The sequence below is a fragment of the Nicotiana sylvestris genome, chromosome 3, assembly GCF_000393655.2.
Source record: "Nicotiana sylvestris chromosome 3, ASM39365v2, whole genome shotgun sequence".
Classification (NCBI taxonomy): domain Eukaryota; kingdom Viridiplantae; phylum Streptophyta; class Magnoliopsida; order Solanales; family Solanaceae; genus Nicotiana; species Nicotiana sylvestris.
The window spans coordinates 132044209-132066101 of NC_091059.1; the positions used below are offsets into that span (position 1 = coordinate 132044209).

Below are 21893 nucleotides of genomic sequence, written 5' to 3' on the forward strand. Positions count from 1 at the left end.
CAGACCTTACCTCTACCCGAGGGGCAGAGAGGTTGTTTCCAGGAGACCCTCGGCTCAAAGAGGCAACAAGAGACACTATATTAGTACTATCAATAGACTCATAATAAAACAACATAAAGTACCATAAAATCCATAACATAACATAAATACCATAAAAACAAAGTAACAGCAATATGAGAGATATAGGAAATACGAGAAAGATGTAAGGTATTAATACACATGAGATAAAGCCCATCATCAGTAGTTGATCAATAGCATCCTAAGACTACTTCCTAACTTCAAATTTAGAATTCACTTATGTATATACTATAACTGGTCACTGATTGGCTTTGCAAATTGAAACCTACCCCTCAGATGTCACGAGCACTACTCAATTAACATGATTGATTATTGACTTTTATAAGCGTAATATCAATATCAGTGTCATTTTGCTAAATATTTTATGCATTTAACATGTCATGAAGACCTATTTTCAAATCCCAGTCAATGATATCATGAATTGAATATAATGGTTTTGGTAAGTGTTACGTTTGCTGTATAGCTAGGTATTAAATAATGAACATGTGTAACTGCAAAAGACACAACGAAAATTAAAGTACTATTTGGTAGATATTTTTGTTGAGTAGATGAAATGACTAATTAGCAAAGGCACAATTTCTTTGTCCGTTGATGAGCCAATGGAATCATAGAAAGAATTACAGGTAGGTCCGATGATGATGATGATGTTTAATGATGGTTGTTAAAATTATTTCTGGTTATCCACGAAAAGAATTTTGGTAAGAAATTCCTTTATCAAATGGGATGTTGTTGGAACTATTTTGGCTCTAGCCATACGTGACCAAATATTATTCAGAATCCTATGATATTGTAATAAAATGGTACCATATTATTCCAAGTTGTAGGGCCTCTTTGTTTGGCTAAATCCCCTTTGTCCTAGTACATTTTGCTATATTGTATTCCAAGATTTCGAGACAATTGATACTAACTTTAATTTTATTTTGTCTTTGCTTCGAATATACATGTACAGAAATTCCTTTTTCTCGTTGAAGGAATGTTAAAGTAAATAAGGAGTCTTTTCAAATGATAGAAACAATTCTCCACACATTCCTAACCGCTGATATCCGCCATACTCAAGTCCCTTGAATCAGAAGAAACTCTAGTTCCATTACTAGGGTGGAGCTATATAAAATGAAGGGGTTCAATTAAATTCCTTTCCTTGAGAACTTATAATGTGCCAATAAGATAAAATAATTTTTTCCGTATATATATAAATTATTGAATACTCTCGTTACAAAGAAAGCTTTTAGTTTAATGATAAATGTGGTTCAGAAATTACTTTAGACTGCACGTCTAAATCCTAGATTTAACAGTTTTGTATTTTCTTGACTCTGAAATATACCTCTTTTTGGCTCAGTGGTGATCAAAGTAATTTCGAACTTATTATTGCACATATAAACTAAAACTTCTAATGATGTATAGTTTGACTGTTCTTTTTTTTTTTTTTTTGGGGAGGGGGGGAGGGTTCTAGGAACAATTTTTTCCCGTACAATTACTGAATATAGTTTATACAACAAAGAGAAAATCCCTTAATACAAGACTATGGTCTATGCCTGTGATCTAGGAAAATACTAATACCATGAAGCAACTTGTGAGGTTGATCGTCATCTTCATCTACCGTACTAATTAAATTAGAAATTAACTAAGCAAATCTATTGAGTAATAGGTAAATGCTACCTAAGATTTCACGAGGGACGAAGAAGTCGCTTTCAGTTTCATTACAAATAAGCAAGTGGAACAATTGAGGATTGATACAGCAAGGATCATTTTCGACAGTTTACAATAAAATATTGCCTATGGGCTATGGCTAATGGGTGAGACATTAAATAAAGAAGTGATGATTGATATAATCTTGGAATTTTTAACTCCTCTATTAAAAGTTGTTACCTTATTTATTTTAAATAAATATTCTTTTAAAAAATTATATTTCATAGCTACCTTTTGATTTTTATAGCCAAATATTTATTTATGGTCACCTCCTACCCTTAAGACATAAAATATGTTTTGTATTATTTTTCTCTCTCATTCTTTCCGATTTTTCTCCACCTCTCTCTCAATGTCAATCTTTCTCCATGAATACAACTATAATTCTCCACTGATTCATCTCTGTCACACCCCCTTTTTACCTTATTTAACCCTCTTAAATTAATAAAAGTGATTTGTAAAGCTCAAAAGGGTTTTCAAAGTGAACGTGACAAAAATTTATGTTCAAAAGGATTTTTCAGAGTCGCCACCTGGCATTGGTTTCAGTGTGCCAGGTCACCGTTTTTAAAATAATTTTTCCTTTTAAAACACTTTGGACTCCAAAACTAAGTCTGCACCAGAAATTCGGGTAAAGGGGTTCATTTGACTCGGGGAGAAGGTGTTAGGCACTCCCCAAGTCCCGTGAAAGTCACAGTTATGTACTCGATCTAGTTGGTTTTTAAAATATTCAATTTAAGGTAAAAATGCATAAAAAAGGAAAGTAAACACAAAGAGGCTAGAGGTCGTCCCCACCTAATAAAAGAAAAAAAAAAAAAAATAAAGTAAAATTCTAAATACTAATATGTACTATATTGTTCCACAACTTCGTCAAGGCCTCCAAATACATGATACTACGGGGCATTCCCCGTAATAAAATATATACAAATCCTTCAGGGCATTTTCCGGATAAATTTAACTAAAGGAACGACCTCTCGCCTCAAAACTAACAAAAATCCTAAGGCTTGCCTACCCAAGTGTGGTCGGCCTAAGCATATTCTTAGCGGTCAAAACAATAAACAAGGTAAATTTAAATTTCCTCCCATTTTTCATATCTAATTCCCTACGGCTCACACAATGAGATAAATAGCATTCAGAACAAGCAAAGATACAAAGCAAAGGAAAAGACCATGAGAATAACCAGTGAACTAAAAGCAACTAGAAATATAATATCGCATCTTTTAGAACTCAAAGTACCACACATTGACAAGGAAACCACCAAATTCCCAACTGACATCTTTTCTTAATCGCTCTCTGTCCCATTTTTATTAAAATCCCACGTTTGTTTGTTCAAGAAATTAGACATCAATAAGCGTTTAGTACCCCCATGCCAAACAGAAATGTCATACGCCTACCATTGTGTAAACCAAAAACAACCAGAACTTCATTTGATATCAAAATATACAAGGAAGAAAGCTGAAAATTAATTTAGAACAAGGTTTAGAAACGGATCTCAAATAGAGCCTTGCCAAGGAAACGTGGATGCCGGATGAACCTCGGACGGCACCTCGACATTAATCGAACCCTATCATATTCCAAATCGAAAATCAGAAGCAGAAGTCGGTTTTTTTTAAGATTAAATTAAGATTTCATCTCCTTGTCACGACCCCAGTTCGCCCTCCGTGAACTATTGTGACGGCACCTAGTCTCTACGGCTATGTAAGCCTAACAAATGCGGAAAAAAAAAATTGCGGAAAAAAAATAATTGAAAATCAAGATAACAAAATGAAACAGTGTTTAAGTCGCCGTCTGACATATAACAGTACAAGAATCTCAACCTAACACTCCCAAAATCCGGAACCTCATGAATCACAAGCTAAGAGTTTACATGAAAAGCTCTAACTCCAGAAATATCTATTAACAAGGAAAATACAGAAGGGCTATACTAGTACTAAGAATAGAAAGGGACTCTTCGGTCTGCGAACGCGGCAGATATACCTCGAAATCTCTACGAAAGCGTATCGCTTCAAGTGTGATAAGACTGAGTGGAAGTACCTGGATCTGCACATGTAAAACATGCGCAGAAAGGGCATGAGTACACCACAGCAGTACTCAGTAAGTGCCAAGCCTAACCTCGGTCGGGTAGTGACGAGGAAAGTCAGGGCCCTACTGAGATTAAATGAAATATAAGGTATAACAGTATAGAATGAGATAGTACCACTAAGTGCAATAGTAAGAAATAACACAGAATAGAAAGAACAACAGCAACTATAACATAGACAAAATAATCACGGAAATGAGTACAACTCAACACAGAGATAACAATCGGGGATCTCCCAGGATACCGTTCTGTAGTCCCCAAATATAAATATCCAATGGATCTCCCGGGTGTAGTCGCGCAGTCCAACTCATAATACGCGGGGATCTACCGGAAATCCGATTCGTAGTCCCAAATGTAAATATCTGGTACATGGGGAATCAACCGGGTGCAATCCTGTAGTTCCAATGTAAATGTGAGGGGAATCTACCGGAATACCAATCTGTAGTCCCAAAGTAAACACACAGGGGGATCTCTCAGGATATCGTCCCGTAGTCCCAAAGTAAACACACAGCAACAACACGAATAATAGACAATTCACTTCAAATTTCATACCAAGGTAAAACGGGTATTCCTAGCCTAGCATGCTGCACATAATCCAAATAAGGCAGTTTGAGAAAGTAAAACAATTAAGTCAATTAGACATGCTTCTCTAAGCTAACACACGCTTGAATTGCAAGTAGTATAAACAGGAAAATAAACACAATTATAATTACTTAATGAAAACCGGATTTTTCAACAATTAGCACAAGTACGCACTCGTCCCCTCACGTAAAAAGGATTTCAAATTTTAATAATACCAAATTCTAAAGGGGGTTTCCCCCACACAAGGTTAGGCAAGCCACTTACCTCGAACCGGCTCAAAATCAACCTGAAACCACGTTCTTGCCACGAGTACTTGACCTCAAATGACTCAAATCTATTCAATTCAATTGCATAATGTAAATAATACTTCAAGTAACTGATTCTACAAATAAATTCTAAGCTAATACGCAAAATTAGGTAAAATGACCAAAATGCCCCTCGGGCCCACGTCTCAGAATTGGGTAAAATTTACATTTTTAGAATTCTCATACTCTCACAAGTCTAACCATACCAAAAGTATCCAAATCCAATGTCAAATTCCCAATCGAAACTTGAAATTTAGGTCTAAGAACTTTGTCCAAATTTCCCCCCAATTTTCATCCCAAATCTGAAATTGAATGAAAAAACTAAGATTAGATTATAGGAATACAACTAGAAAGTGATTAGGAATTGTTACCCACTGATTTTCTCTTCAAAATCCTCCCAAAATCGCCCTCTCCCGAGCTCCAAATCAATTTGCTAACTTTTGAAACTAAACCCTCGAAATTCTTATTTTCTGCCCAGCAAATCCACATCTGCGGTCCAATTTCCGCATCTGCGAGACGACTTATGCGGTCAAGGGAACCGCTTCTACGGTTTCCACTTAAATCCCCTTCGCCGCACCTGCGACCCATCCGCATCTGCGGTCCGCATGTGCGGTATACCTTCCGCTTCTGCGATTTCAGCTCCTCTTCCTCTTGGCCACTTTTGCGGCTTGATTCCGCATCTGCGGGAGTCGCACCCGTGGCCTCTCAACCGCAGATGCGGTTATGACAGCAGCCATAAACTTCAGCTGCAACCCCAAATTCCTAACTTTCCGACAATCATCCAAAATCATCCCGAGGCTCCGGGGACCTCAACCAAAAGTACGAACAAGTCATATACCACTATCCAAACTTATACCAATCCTTAAAACACCTAAAACAACATCGAAACATTGAATTAACCATGGATTCAAGCCTAAGAACTCCAAAAATTCTCAATTTACGCTTTCGATTAAAACGTCTATCAAACCTCGTCCGAATGACCTGAAATTTTGCAAGCACGTCACATTCAACATTACAAAGCTACTCCAACTTCCGGAATTCCATTCCGGCCCTGATATCAAAATCTCACTATCGAACCGGAAACTTCAAAAATTCGACTTTCGGCATTTCAAGCCTAAATTAGCTACAGACCTCCAAAACACAATCCGAACAAGCCCCCAAGCCCGAAATCACCCAATGGAGCTAACGAAACCGTCAGAATTCCATTCCGAGGTCGTCTTCGCATTGCTCCGATTACGACTCAAATTCTACAACTTAAACTCTCATTTAGGGACTAAGTGTCACAAAACTCTCCGAAACTCCAAATAAATCCTCCCGGTAACTCACAATAGCAGAAACAAACACGAGGAATGTAGTTAATAGGGGATCGGGGCATTAAATTCTTAAAACAACCGGTCGGGTCGTTACACTCCTCAATCTTCCTCCTTAGCCTCTTTCACATTTCATTGTATCGTTCCCTCTTATTTTTTTGTCTTTCCCGTCAACCTCCCTCCATGTGTGCGCGTGTGTTTATTTTTTCTTTTGAGAAGAAAGGAGGTGATGTCTGACGGTGGTGTGTAGAGGAGATAAGGCATATTAAGAAGAAGAAAAGTCAGCCTTGGCGCGGCGGCAGAGGTGTCGATATCGGTGGGGTGTGCTGAAGAAGAAGGAGCGGCGTTAGGGTCGCTAATGGCTTTTCGTGTTCAGCCGCTGTTGATTTTGGATCGAGAAGAAGTCCCTAGCGGCTGTCCCATGTTTTCAAAAGAGGAAGGTCTCTTCGTTGGTTTTTGGGGTCTTTAGTTTTTTTTTATTTAGGCTTTGTCGATGAAGATCAGGTGGTTCTCTTAGGTTATTTTAATTAGGATTTGAGGGGGAATGGGTAAATAAGCTTGGATTTAGGAAATTGGGTTGAACCATGTCTTTTGGGTTTAAATTTTAGGCTAAGAACAAATATCCAAATCTTAGTTAAATTCCTTTTAATATAAGATAAATATACTACATAATGCAAAATTAATCTAATTAATTAAACTACAACAATAACAACAACAACTACCCAGTAAAATCTCACATAGTGGAGTCTGGGGAAGGTAATGTGTACGTAGACCTTACCCCTGCCCTGGTAGGACAGAGAGGCTGTTTCCGATAGACCCCCGGCTCAGAACGACTTAAATAAAGAAAACAAGTAAAACAAGAAAAGAAAAGAGAATTCATTAGTAACTCCTGTAAAAACCATTATAGTAACAGAAGCATAAAAATCAAAAGATGAATGACATGCAATAACAGTAACCAGAGTCTAAAGAATCTAAGATAAATAACAAGAATAGTGTGGGTTCAACATAAACTGCAAACCATCTAAGATCAACCCCAATCCAACCCCGCCTCACCCCAGCATGCAGTAAGGAAAGCTCCACTACCCCTATCCTACAATTCTAATGTTAGTCCTCCAGGTCTTCCTATCAAGGGCCATGTCCTCGGAAATCTGCAGACGAACCATGTCCTGCTTGATCACCTCTCCCCAATACTTCTTACGTCTCTCTCTACCTCTTCTCGTGCCCACCACGGCCAACCGCTCACACCTCCTCACCGGAGCATCGATGCTTCTCCTCTGCACGTGCCCGAACCATCTGAGCCTCGCTTCCCGCATCTTGTCATCCACAGGGGCGACGCCTAATTAATTAAACTAAATTATATATATAAAATATGAAACTATTTTTGATATTTTTCAAATGTCATACTAAAATAATAATAGGATTAGATTAAAATCATCGCAAAATTAAAATAATACTTCTAATAAAAACACTAATATCATTGAAAACAAAGTGTAACTATTTTTGTATTTTTAAATTTTATAAAAGGTAGATAAACTAAAAGTAACAAGATAAAATATTAATTACCTAAATAAAAGAAAATAATTTTGTAATTTTTATTTTTGTGACAAAATAAAGTAAAAGAGTCAAAACTAGTTGAAATAGCGATATTAGGCCTAAACTAAATATTTAAATGCTAAAATATATAAAATTTTGGGGAGGGTAAAAAAGTACATGTCTACAATCTCCATTGTCGAACAAAATTTTCATTATCAGTGGCCTGGGACTCTGAATCAATGTCGAAATCAAGCCCTAGAGAGAAAGATGGAGGTTCGAAATCTGCTATTCGACAGCAATATGCCTATTATAGTAGTGTTATCGTCTTAATAACCTATAAACACGATAGTCAGAAAGTACGAATGCCAATTTTGGCTGCTCTACTTTTTATGAGTTGATGACTGGGATTCACCCTTATAGAAGCTCGATGTTATTACGTGGGCCTAACAATGTCCAAATTAAGAGTGAGGTACGGTTACTATTTAGGAATTTTTCAATGTCTTATGTTTTGTATCAATGTCGAAATCTGACATAGGGTAAATTGGGGCTGACAACGGAAGTTAGAAATCTGTTATCGACGAGACGACATTAGGGTTATTCTTGAACAAAGACGACAGAGTTTGGGGCTGAGCAACTTGAAGAGTATGTATTTCATTGTATTCATTATCTTTTTTTTCCCATTGTATTTCAATGTATCTCGCTGTATTCCATATATTTCATTGTATTCACTGCCACGTATATTCCATGAATGTATTTATATGTTTTTTTGTAACTAATATAATTTATGTATTCAAATGTATTTATGTATTCAGATTTATAATTGAGTTTGTTGAGTTATATTAGGAGTCTATTTGTGTTAATTGATTCATTTTCCGTTTAAAAACAGCTAAATAGACCACGATTTACGCTATTTACATTACTGTATTCACAAATACATATCGTGAATACAATAATTACCTAGTTGTACTCTCCTGTTTCACGCGCGAATTTTGCTACTGTATTCATGAATACAATAGCTTAAATACATCAAATACACTCTAGCAAAACTGAAAACATAGATATAGGAAGTACTCTAATATAGTAAATGATAGCTACAACTAGATAATAACCACTAAACAAGAATGGTTTGTAAAAATTTCTCTATAATCTTTGCTCAACAAAATAAAATCTTTGGTCAACAAAATAAAAAAAATTCATATAATCGATCCAACAAGTTATTTTGGACTGAGCCGAAGTAATTGTTATTGTTGTGCTAGTGGCTGAGTCTTGATTGGATCTTCCTTTTTCCAACCTATTAATCTTTTGATTTCTCTAAATTAACTAAGTCATCGGCAACAAATTAAACTTCAGCCTTTATCGCTGCCTTTTTGCGGATTTCCGGTTGGTGCTGCTCTAACTTGCTACAACTCTTTGACCTTTTCTGCTGGAGTAGCATACATGTTTATTTTTTGTTTTTTAATTGGAAATGGTGGGCCTGAATAAATAAAAAAAAAGAGAAATTTTCATAAAGCACTATCTTTTCGTGGTAATTAGCTATCTATAGATATCATTTGCTATATTACGAATTGTAGATACGTTTTCTGTCATTATAAGATGTATTAGATATATTTAAGCTACTGTATTCATGAATACAGTAGCAAAAATATGCATGAATCAGGGAAGTCCAGCTAATCAGTTGTTGTATTCGAGTGTATTCGACTGTATTCATGGCGTGAAACATGGGATTATAGCTGGATAGATTATTGTATTCGACTGTATTCACGGCATGAAACAGGGGATTACACTGTTTTTAAACGGAAAGTGAATCAATTAACATAATAGACTCCTAATATAATCAACAAACTCAATTATAACACATAAATTTTATATTTCCAGTTATAAAAAAGATTCTCAACCGAAAAATACCCCAAAAATATAGCAATCTTCAGAGAAATTATATAATACATCTGAATACATAAATTATATTAATTAAAAATTAAAAAAATATATGAATACATTCATGGCATATAGCGAGACAATGAATACAATGAAATACATAGAATACAACGGGATACATTGAAATACAATAAAAAAAAGATAGTGAATACAATGAAATACATGAAATACAGCGAGATATATTGAATTACAATATAAAAAAAAGACAATGGATACAATGAAATACATGAAAATACAGCGTGATACGTTGAAAATACATTGAAATATGTTAACAGAAAATCAAGTTGCTCAGCCCCAAATTCCGTCATTTTTGTTCAAGAACAAACCCTAATTTCCGACGAATTCGCCGACGAGGAAAAACCATGAATCTCACTGTTCCCACGCATTACCATTGTAGCAGAATTTGCATATTTGTTTGTGATTTAATTACCGGAAGTGTAATTAATAACCTCGAAACTCAAACCGGATGCAAAATTCGGTTCGAAGATCCTTTACCAAATTGCCATGAACCGATTATAAACATCACTGGTGACTCAAATATAGATAAGAAAATAGGGATAAGCTATAATAACAGTGAAGAAGTTGAGGAGGTAGTGGAAGTTTCTAGAGCACAAGAAGGTTTGATTCAAGTTTACGAAAGGGTATTGCAGGTTGAAGGAAATGAAGGTGGGGCAGTTGGGTGTAGATTGCTCGCAATTAAAAGTCAAATTGAAAATCACCGTTTGTGACTAATGGTAGGTGATGTGGGTGAGAGGAATTTTGAGATTGAGCATCGTATTTTCAGAGAATGGGGGAAGAGAATGACATATATCAAAATAAAGAGAGAAAGAAAATAGTATAACTGAATAGCATATTTAGTGGCTTAGGGGTAGGAGGTAATCAAAATTAGATATTTTGCTATAAACATTAAAATGTATCTATAGAATATAATTTTTTAAATGATATTTATTTAAAATAAATAAGGTGTTAACCTTTGCTATATGAGGCAAAAAGAGAGATTGAGATCCTTAAATGATGAAAAATATAGTATATAATAAAATGGGGTAGCAAGCATTAGTTGAAACTCTAATTCCGCAATGCACATGTTTGGTAGGCAATCTGTAGCCTTGGGCTTATTTATTATATTTAATATACTTAAATCAGAACATAAACCTTTTCCTTTTTACCTAAATCCGTGAACTTGTTTTTAGCAATATATCTTCCCCTTTTCAAGTTGTGGGACTCACATGTGTAATCGCCCATTTTGCAAAAGAAAAGTCTATAAAAAAATAAATAGAAAAGAAAAGAAAAGAAAGAAACGTTACAATATGGGTCTTCTCTATAAAATAAATCTTGTAAATTGTGTGATCAAGAACTAAATTTCAGTCCTTGACTAATTTTTCTCTTTCCATTATGTTGATATAAGTTTCGCATGCAATTTAATTTCAACAAATTATTTTTTGTTAAGAAATTTAGCTCAAATTAAGTAACAATATGAAACAGGAAAATAGACAAAAAATGTAAAGAGGAAGAAAGAGCTTTTTTATTGTGTCATATATTACATACATAATTACAAAAAGTTGTTGTAAACATAATATTAACCATTGAGATCATGAAGAAAGAGTATGGAGGAGGTTATGAAGGCCTGTGAGTTACAAACATTATTAAGAGAAGTAGTGGGAGATTATCTTCATAAATGAAAAAGACTAGTGGATGTCAGTAGCGGAACCAGAATTTTCACTAAGAGGTGGTAAAATTTAAAGCAGTAAATATAGGAAGAAGTCACGGGGATTTAATACATAGTATATATACATAAGCAATAATTTTTAGCTGTCTAAGCAGTGTAATTTTCCGGCGAAAGGGGTGTCAGTTGACACCCCTTGGAGCTATGTGTCTCCGCTACTGGTGGACGTCCGTAGTAAATATAATTTTCCAAAATTTTCAAATATAAGTATTTAAAATTTTTGAAGACCAAATTTAATTTGTTGGCATATGCAAACAGATACGCGTATCTAGGCGATCCAATGTATCCTCACTTGAAGTATTCCACAAAATCAATTAAGATAATTTTCTTTTATTAGAAACACAATTGGGTTATTGTTTTCTAAAACATACTGCTTTTCAGTGTCAAATCTCATGAACCAATTGCAAACTATGTCTTTTCCTTCTTGTTTGAAAGCACACATGAAGAGTAGAGTGGTGGGTAAAACTAGGCAGTAGAGTAGAATATCCCGTTATAAATTATTACTAGTAATTGTAATAGCTGTTTCTTAAACGTGTTTAAATCTCGAACACAATTCACCAACCTCTCTGGCGTACGTAAACCATGGTTATTAGTCAAAGAATAGTTGGTTTAGTTTTTCGTAGAGATGGATAGGGATGTAGAGTGGTTGGTTTAGTTTAATTAACCATAGCCATTAAAGTACAATAGGAAGCTTATAATTCAGTAACATATAAGTGAATGTCTTTTAGAATATGTATGAGTTCAATTTTAACTGTATCTTTTTCTAATGTTCTTTCCTCATATTTCATATGTAATAAAGTCCCTTTCTTTAGTAAAAAATAACACAATCAAGGGAGAATATAGGTTGACATTTAGTTTAGAATCCAGTAATTCATAAGGATAATACGTAAACGTTATAAACTTTCAAATTCTGGAACCGGCTCTTTACAAAATATAAAAACCACAGCCCCCCTCAAAATTTAGGTTTTTTTTTGAAGAAACTAAAAAAAAAAAAAGAATTATTGTAGTGAGAGGATAAAATGGTGAATAAAATAACTCCACAAGCCAAGAAAAATAAAATAAAAAAGGTATAATGGTTTCCTGGTCACTTAAACTTGTATCGGTTTGTAAAGCCGATACATTTAACTTATATTTTTCTTATTTGAACACTTCAACTTGACGGAATGAATACTAATAAATACATTTGACCATTGACCAAGCCTATGTGGAAGTGACACAGCTGACATGGCTAAATTGTGTGCAAATTACGCTGTCAAAGCGCGTGAATAATTTTATTTTTATTAAAAAATATTAGAAATAGAATAAAATATAAATAAGAAAGGAAAAAAATGATCTTTCTCTCTCCCCTTCTCTTTTCCCCTTCCGTCCCACCTCTCTCATCTTCCCAAGCAACTCCCCCGTAAATGTTTTTCATTTTCTATCCTACTCCCCCCCTCCTTCCCCGTTTCTTTTTCTCTTTCTCTTCCCCATTCACTAAATGGCTCATGCACAAGGATGACAAGCACAAATCTAAAAATAGTCCAAATTGTTATACGTTAATTTACTGGAAAAAGAAATGTAAAACTGGATATCCGATTCATTAGCATCATTATCATCTAGTTCTTCTTGGCCGTCACTGAGCTCTTCCAGATCGGACTGGAGTTGTTTTAGGGAAATCTAGGGTTTGCAGGTGGGGCTTAGCGAAGAAGCCGTCAATATGAGGAGGGCAGGGTTTGGAATCAAAGTCGAGTAGTTCTCGGGAGGGACTATCCCTATCCCATTGTATATTGGTGAAGTTTGGAGTTTGGACGAAGCTTTCTTATAGGAGGAAGAAGATGATGGTGGTTGAAAATGGCTAAGGTTTAGAGTTGTTGGATAGGCTGTGTATGGTAGAGAAAAAAGAGAACGAAAAAGAAATTAAAAATTTTAAAGATTAATTTTTTTTCTAATAATATAGGACCCACAAATCCACATGTCATATAATAAAGACTAAACATGTGACATGACATTCGTGTCAGAGCGATTGACGAACATGTTCAACAGAAAGTGTTTATTAGTATTCATTCCGTCAAGTTGAAATATTCAAATGAGAAAAATATAAGTTCATATGTCGGCTTTATAAAACGATACAAGTTTAAGTGGTCAGGAAGTCATTTCTTTGTAAAAAGATCATATAAACCAGGAAGTCACAAGAAAGATGCAACAAAGACAACAAGACTCACAAGAAAAGACAGATCCTACATCTGCTGCTATAGATTTACCCATTCAGGATATCCAAAACCGCGTTGTATTCCATCGCTATTAGTTTTTAAACAATTTTAAAAATACATTTTTACCTAAATAAATACAACTTGCAAAGCCACTAAAACAAGACAAGCGCATAAAAATAAATTTAGAGAAAGTGGTAAAAGTTTCCTTGATATTGGCCTACCACTGCAGCTCCCACTTTTTATTCTCCAAGCAATCAAACTTTCCTTTTATTGTCTTTTGTCATTATTTTATCCTATTTCCTTTAATTGATGCAGTTCAAACTTTCTTTTCCAAATTCCTAACTTATAATTTACTCCAGAAAAGGAAATTCCACTAACGTTCTCTTCCCAACTGCCCATGACAATTTCTTTTTTTTTTTAAAAAGAGCCACAAATATCTTTTGTATTATTTTTTCCCCAAATAGTCCACCGTTATCCTCTCCTCAACTTTATCCAAATATGTTACCAAACTTCAGATTGTACAAAAATGGCGTGGCGTTTGCACAAAATAAGTTCTTTGTTTGGCAAAATTATAAAAGTACTATATTTAAATAGTCACTTAACGTTTTTTCAGGTCACAAACTTTTACTTTCTTACTTTTTTTCAGGTCACAAATTTGTTGTCCTTAATTTTTTTCAAGTCACAGACTTATTGTTACCATAAGTAGTTGCAGTATTAATTTTACAACATTTTGTCACAAAAAACAAAAATAAAATAAAATTACGCTATCAATACTTACAAAATTAAAATCTAAAAGAATAAAAAATGACTCAACTCGAGGGTGATCCTCTATCTTTTACATACATCATTTTATTTTTCAAATTTTGTTAAACGACAGTTGACCTAATTCTCCCCATCCCTCCCTTCCCAATTTACGTATCACCCTTAATCATCCAACCCACCCCCCAACCCCAACCCCACCACCCCAAAAAAAAATTTCTAATAAAATCCTTCCAAAGACATACTCTCTCTCAGTCAATTTTACTGCCATTTCTACAAATCTTGACTTCACATCCATATCTAACAAACATTTATATATATATAGTGACATAGAAATAGAGACAAATAGCTTGGATTTTTCCTTGCGAGGAAAAAAAACAGAGAAATGGGGAATTCATTTGGGTGCTCGGCATCCGGCGAACGGCTGGTATCGGCGGCGAGAGACGGTGATTACGTGGAAGCAAAGATGTTGCTTGATTGCAATCCATGCCTCTCCAAATACTCTACTTTTGGTGGCCTCAATTCCCCTCTTCACTTTGCTGCCGCCAAAGGCCACAACGACGTATTTTCTTTTCATTTTGTTTTTCTCTTTTCTTTTTCGTTTTCCTTTGTAATTTCTTTGTATGATATGTTCGGAAACAATTTTCAGATTGTTGCATTGTTGCTTGGGAACGGTGCTGATGTCAATTCGAGAAATTATTGTGGTCAGGTAAATAAAAAAAAAAGAATTTTTTTTTACCCATTTCCCCCTTGTTGTTCCTGTTTAGTTTCTTCACAAGATTATTCTACGAGTTGATATTATTTAGATAAGGGGTAGTTAGTTAATGAAAGATCAGCTTTATGAGCTGAATATTTCTTCAATTTTAGTGTTGGAATACATTTTGGGGCAGTTTGAGCTGAGTTTTCTTGAATTGCCAATTGAATTGATGGGTTTCTAAATTGAATCTGACGGCTGTGTTGTTCTTTTAAAGACGGCATTGATGCAGGCGTGTCGATATGGTCACTGGGAAGTTGTTCAAACCCTTCTTCTTTTTAGATGCAACGTGAGCTTCCCTTATTCTACTTTCCCCCTCAGGGGTTCTTTTTTCACTTGTTAATTTGGCTTCTAAGACCTCCATGTTATTCTTCTAATAGAATTTGCCCCTTTTTGAATCTTGAATATGTATTTCAGGTTACGAGGGCGGATTATCTAAGTGGGAGGACAGCTCTCCATTTTGCAGCAGTGAATGGACATGTTAGATGCATACGACTCGTGGTGGCTGATTTCGTTCCTAGTGCCCCTTTTGATTCAATAAATTCTCAAGCAGATGCTGACAGAGGTGACAGTTCAAACTCAAAATGCAAGCATGAGCAAAGGTGGGTCATCTGCTTGCATCTATTTGTACTCATTCTTATTATAAGGATTCATGTTGAATTGCAACAAAGAAGACTGAGGTGGTAGTGTAAACGTATGCTCTTGTAAAAGAAAGGCCTTGTGGGTGTTTCATTTGTTAGCTTTTTATACAACAGATGGCTATCTAGGTTTTGATGAAAGACTTGGTTAAAAAATGAGCTTATATTTAACCATGCTCATCCGTTCTGACACGTTCTTTGACATTTGAGGGTTTGGATTATTCTTGGAAAATTTAGACAATTCTATCTGGTAAGCTTCATATACTTCGCTGATCGCTTTATTTGCTTCTGTTTCATTGCAGTGCGCTGTCAAAGTTTGTAAATAAAGCTGCTGATGGTGGTATTACTGCTCTTCATATGGCTGCATTGAATGGGTATTTTGATTGTGTCCAGCTCCTGCTTGATCTTAATGCAAATGTATCAGCTGTGACATTTCACTATGGGTCATCGATGGATCTGATAGGTAAAAGCTCGCTCGAGGCATGATTAAATGTTTTTGGTTGATTCTTAATTGACATGCTTTCAAAATAAATTATTCTCTAGGAGCTGGAAGTACTCCTTTGCACTATGCTGCCTGCGGAGGAAATCTAAAATGCTGTCAGGTGATTGGCTAACTCATCTTCCCACTGATATCTTTTTATTTTAATTGCCAGAAGAAAAAGATGTTTACTTTTGGCCCCTCCTGGTATCTGCGTTATTGTTTTCTGATGCAATTCTGATCCTTCCTAACTTTTTAAATGAAAATTTACTTTGTGTTCCTACAGATCCTTATTGCAAGAGGTGCCAGTCGATTGACATTGAACTGCAATGGGTAATCTGTGCAGAACTTTCTTCTCACTTTAAACTCTCAAATCTGTAAATTTCCAGATGTCACTCAACAGATATTTGGATTCTTTCAGGTGGCTTCCTCTCGATGTTGCCAGGATGTGGGGGCGTCATTGGCTTGAACCGTTACTTGCACCAAATTCTGATTCAATAATTCCACCCTTTCCATCTTCAAGTTATTTATCGTTGCCTCTATTAAGCGTGCTTAACATCGCAAGGTAAACGGAAATTACCTTTTCTGCCATGCATAAAGCTAATTTTTGTAGTGACAAGCGAGGGATAGCCTTGTAGTAAGGGCCCTCCACTTCCAAACATAATTATATAAGTAGGGTTTTGAGTTACCAAGAAGCAAATGTGGGAAACTGCCACTTTCGGCTTGTAGGTACAGGATTAGGGGAGTGGAGTTTCCATATATTTTTTCTTTACAAAAAAAAGCCTTATTTCTGAACTATCTGTCTTTGTCATCTGAAGTGGTTTTGTTGAAATATGTTTTGGTGCATCAAATTTGTTACAGATCTATGTTCAATATGTACCCTAAACTTAGTCACGCATTGTCCAAGATATACTACCTTTTTAATTAAGTTTTTCTTATTAGAGAGGAGGCAAATGCTTGTCATGTGATATTTCATTTTCAGATTACCTAGTGTTTTTATGGCGTCCATGTTTGGTAGCTACTTTTTGAGAAGCAAAATAAGGGATGCCATTGATGATAAACTGAACTGTTAGATGCAAACATCAATAGAAATGAATCGTTGTCAATGCTGCAAAATCTGTTTGACAATGTTACATATGCTAGGATAACTAAACAAAGTGAAGTCTTTGCTGGATGAGAATATGACTATGATTGCTAAGGATTTTGTGCGTTCATTACTGCAAAAGGATACTCCATATATTGCTATAGGTTTGTAACAAGCAGCTCACAGTCACTAGACACGCATTGTCGGATTGTTCAAAAGCTTTGAAATGTATATTTTTCTGTGCATTCTATCTGTGTGATGCACAGCATAAAAGTGTAATGGAGCTTTTTAGCTTGTGAAGACATAAGCCTGAAATACTATGATTGTTCCCACTCGTATTAACACCTTAACCAATCAATCAAAAAAAGGAGAAAACACCTTAACCATTTGTCTTGCGGATATTCAATGGAAACTTTCTTCGGTTGTGATATCTGATCTGTTAGTTATTCATGTTGAAAAACACCTTAACCATTCTCTTTCGCCTTCCACTGATGGAATGTGTTGACCTTGAATGCTGGGCTTTGCTGATTTTTATTTGACTGTTAGTAGTGGCTGTTACATAAGTGATAGAACGGGCACTTGTTTTATTCTTCTCTTTGTGATTTCTCTGATCTTTCTTTGGGGAACATTTTAGGTGTGGGGTTCTTTCCTGCCCCATTGCGCGCGCGTGTGTGTTTAAATGACTGTCAATCTAATAGGTAGTCTAAAATTAAATGTCAACCATACATTAGTACTGATCATTGTGAGCACTTTCTGCAGAGAGTGTGGTTTACAGTCTTCAACAACTTCATCTGATGATTCTGATACTTGTGCCGTTTGCCTGGAGAGGGTATGTTCAGTGGCTGCCGAAGGTTCGTACCAATATTTCCTTTCAATTTGATGTTGTTCAATATATGAATTAGAGAGATTTCTATTAAATGTGGTTATAACAGCAATGTTATATAGGAGCGAACTTTGGGCCTCTAGGGACCAACCTATCCACAAGATATGTATGTATAAATGCTAGTATTAAGATGAATATGTCTCGTACAAGATTGTCAAGATCAGAAAAGATTACATTTGATAAAGGTTGCTAGTAACATAGAGAATAAAATTAGAGAAGATCGCATGAGATATTTTAGCTTGATTATACATCGACCTCCTTATATAGATCAATAGGTGTGCCACTACGATGATTGAATGTGGTAAAAAAAAAGATGAAGTAGACCTAAAATCATATGAAAGAAAGTTGTCTCAAAGACCTAGAATTCAAAATCAATGCAAAGCTAAGAATAATTGAGAGAACTAGGGCGTGAGACTAATTATTTAGTATTGGAATGAGATTGGTCTGAATCAAGCAGATGGATACATATAAAGAATTCATACAACCAAATCTAAACTAATTTAGAATTAAGTCATAGTTGATTGATTGTTATGAACCTGACTGATGATGTAATATTCCCCTCTAATCAAATGTTTTTATTTCATACACAATCAAGCACTAAGCAACCTTATCTATTTTTACATGAGTATGAACTGCGTTCCTCCTTTCCTCACATAATATGTGAGGAACACTCTCAAAATTAAGCCATTATGCACACTCTAGACCTATCAAGTCTAGATATTGTTGTTTCACCCAAGGGTATGCAGATGAAGTTGGCATGAAAATCTTAAGGGATCAAAGTTTAAACTCCATAGAGGCAAAAAAATGCTAGGAGATTTCTTCCCATCTACCTAAACCTTTTGTGGAGATAATTATCCAATACATGTGCTGGTGAAGGATTCCCACTTGTGGAATTATACTGGGTGGTGGTTGTTGTTGTTGTGCTGGTGGAAGGATAAAGATACCTGTTGGAATTGTCGAGGTGCTTGTAAGTTGGTCTAGAGACTGCAGTTATACACTTTAGTTTTTTTTTTTTTTAAAAAAGGTCAAGATACAGAAGTTGTTTTAAGTTAGTTTTGTTATAGGTGATGTTTTTCAACTCATCCAACAAGGAATATCTGCTGATCCAATCTTGTGCTTAAGGTAAAGCAACTTGATTGGTGCTCTTTGAAATCTGTTTGACATACTCTTTCCGCCCCGTTTTATGTGAAGGAGTTTGGAATACGAGGGTCAAAACACCTAAATTTCAAATAAGATTTACATGTTTGAAGATAACGTGATAAGTGCTATAAGTTAGTATAGTCAACAATTCAAATTATTGTAAAAAGTTTGAAATACTCGTATTCAAAGACCAAATTGTTCGACTACCCGAATAATAATAGTATCGCACAAAATGGAGCAAAAGGAGTAATGAAAAAATGGGGTACCATGCGATCTCCGCATTTATACCAATATAGCAATGTCATATTCATGCCAACTGCAGTCATGTTGTGCTGAATCCGGAAATGTGAGTTTGGAAAATTTATTTATTACGTAGGTGATATTAGATGATCGCACAGTTATGTTTCTGGTATACATTGTTGGGAACTTGAGAAGATGATTACAGTTAAAATGACACTATGGACCCTGTAAAAATTAAAAGAGCTTTCTTGATTAATAAAAAAGCATTTACTTTGTTTAATATATATTGAACTTTTATTTTGTATTCGATATATTCAGGTTGTGGGCATCAATTGTGTGTAAGATGTGCACTCTATCTTTGCTCTGCAAGCAACATCCCATCTGAATTATTGGGTCCGCCTGGCTCCATCCCATGTCCACTTTGCAGACATGGCATTGTCTCATTTGTAAAACTCCCTGGATCTCCTGCAAAGGAATTTAAGTTACATCTATCCCTCAGCTTATGCACACCGTGCATGCTTCATCCTCGGGAGCAAGATCGATCAACACCCTCTAGTGCACATGAGATTAGAAAGAATCGTGTTGCTTCAGTGTCTTCTGATTTTTCCTGTCCTGTGACTTGTAGCCCATTTCCTTCTGTTGCAATCCCTTTGTGTACTTGTGATGAAGGACCTTCCCCAACTTTGGAATCCAGAGAAAATGACACTCAAGATGAAACTTCTAATCAGTCACAGTCCACTTCAAATGACCAAGACAAAATGAATGTGAGATTGGAGAAAACTACCTGCTCTAACATGTTTTGGGGCAGAAGAAGTTGCAGCAGGGAGCATCAGTGTAATGCTGAGATTAATGCTTAATAGGATTGCTTTGGCGCCCTGGGGGAGGAAATTTTGAGCCAAACAGAGAAGCACATAAAATTCAAGGCTTGACGTTACTTCTTTCTTAAATGCTTTTGAATCTTTCGTGCAGCTTCTGTTTCGCTTGCTGGTTTATGAGCCAGTAGATCCAGCGCTCCAGCGTCTTGAATATCTTAAAAATGCTGCCTTGATTATTTGGAGTTGGTGCTTGTAAAGAATTCAGTAGTAGGAGATTGGAGTACTGTAATCTTGAGATTGTACTTAGGTAATTCTTTGCTGTTGTATATGTAGAGCAATTATTATCAGTCTGGTTGAAGCAGATAATTTTAACCTTAACCTGTTTGTACCAGTACCCCATCAAGTTGCAAAAGATAGTTTGAGTACTGGTGGGGTTTGTGAAGGTAAACGCTAGGTTTCTGTAAACTGACAAAGACAGAATGAAATAGGGGAAATTTGTATTACATATTTGCTCTGTTAGTACAAATTGTAATGTTGTGCTGTAGAAGCAGTGTGTTTGAGTCTGTCAATTAAAGTTGCAAGTTTGGCAAGATATTGGATATTAGGTGTGATGTCTTCGATGGAGAAACTATTTAATTGATGTACTGATGAACTACTCTCTTATGGAGCGAATAAGAAGTGGCCAAAAGGACTAAGCTTTTGCCATCTTCATATTGGAAGTTGTGGTAGGAAGGACGGTAAAAGCTCAGTTAGTCACGTGAAAGAAATTGCTAAAAGATTTGGCTGAAATCCTTAACACTGATAATTACCAATAAAGAAATGCATAGTGTGACATCCAGTCTCATGTCTGGACAACTTTTGACGTTACCCATTCGGTGTTGTCAATGTGAAGGTATTTTGAGAAAAAGGTAGGTGAAGGCATTGGCACACTTCGAAAGGATGAGATGAATTTCTGATGCCTTGAGCAAAACCAATTAAGCTTGTGGCATTCTGTGCGTTTGGAAGGTGTGGAGGTCGAGAATTAGAATTAGCAAATAGTCATTCTTACCGGAAGTATTAGTAGCACTCTTGCATTTTCCTACTCTTAGATCTCTTTTACTTCATGTTGTTTTGTTACTTCAGTTATCTTATTTTCCTGTTGTTACTATTTGGTGATATTCCTTCATTTTCTTCTTCTTTCTCTTATGTTTTCTCCTCCTTTTTTTCTTTTTCTTTTTCGTCTTTTGCTTATTCTTGAGTCGAGGTTCTTTCAGAAACAATATCTCTACCTCCACAAGGTAGGGGTAAGGTCTGCATATACTCTATCATTTTCAAACTCTAATTTTAGAAGTATACTAGGTTTGTTGTTGTTGTCAAATGACCACGTCCATCGGTTGTCCGACACGTATCCTAATACTATCTCTGCTTTGTCCTCTCTATACATCTTCGAACACCCTTATCGAAACCACTCTAGAGGCTTTATCAATAGCCTTATCAAAAGTCTCCCTAGCGGTTGGTTGCCTATACGATTGTGAAACTGCAATCTTAGTACAATCTGTAACAATTTTTGTACTATAACTTGTTGCATCAGCTAACTTATTTTATTTTTTTAAGATTTCAAGCAAGTTTACTTATAAATATCTTTTAGATGACCCGATAATGAAAAAAATAAATTTATCTTAATAGGGTATATAACTTAAATTTTTAT

General features: G+C 35.6%; 1 protein-coding gene across 1 annotated transcript; it reads left to right on the plus strand.

The window, feature by feature from the left end:
- The first annotated feature begins 14427 nt into the window (after positions 1 to 14427).
- LOC104229472 (E3 ubiquitin-protein ligase XBAT33) lies at positions 14428 to 20711 on the plus strand. The gene is made up of 10 exons (XM_009782126.2): positions 14428 to 14736; positions 14824 to 14883; positions 15146 to 15217; positions 15346 to 15530; positions 15869 to 16029; positions 16110 to 16168; positions 16331 to 16377; positions 16466 to 16609; positions 17888 to 17979; positions 19710 to 20711. The coding sequence occupies exons 1-10, from the start codon at positions 14560 to 14562 to the stop codon at positions 20246 to 20248; spliced, it is 1536 nt and encodes a 511-aa protein (XP_009780428.1). The 5' UTR covers positions 14428 to 14559; the 3' UTR covers positions 20249 to 20711.
- The last annotated feature ends 1182 nt before the right edge of the window (positions 20712 to 21893 follow it).

What these genes read in the sequence shown, in the direction of transcription:
- LOC104229472 (XM_009782126.2), top strand. Translation starts at nt 14,560, where the DNA reads ATGGGGAATTCATTTGGGTGCTCGGCATCCGGCGAACGGCTGGTATCG. An exon ending in CGAGAAATTATTGTGGTCAG is followed by an intron (nt 14,884 to 15,145) that starts GTAAATAAAAAA and finishes GTTCTTTTAAAG; the next exon opens with ACGGCATTGATGCAGGCGTG. An exon ending in GTCATCGATGGATCTGATAG is followed by an intron (nt 16,030 to 16,109) that starts GTAAAAGCTCGC and finishes ATTATTCTCTAG; the next exon opens with GAGCTGGAAGTACTCCTTTG.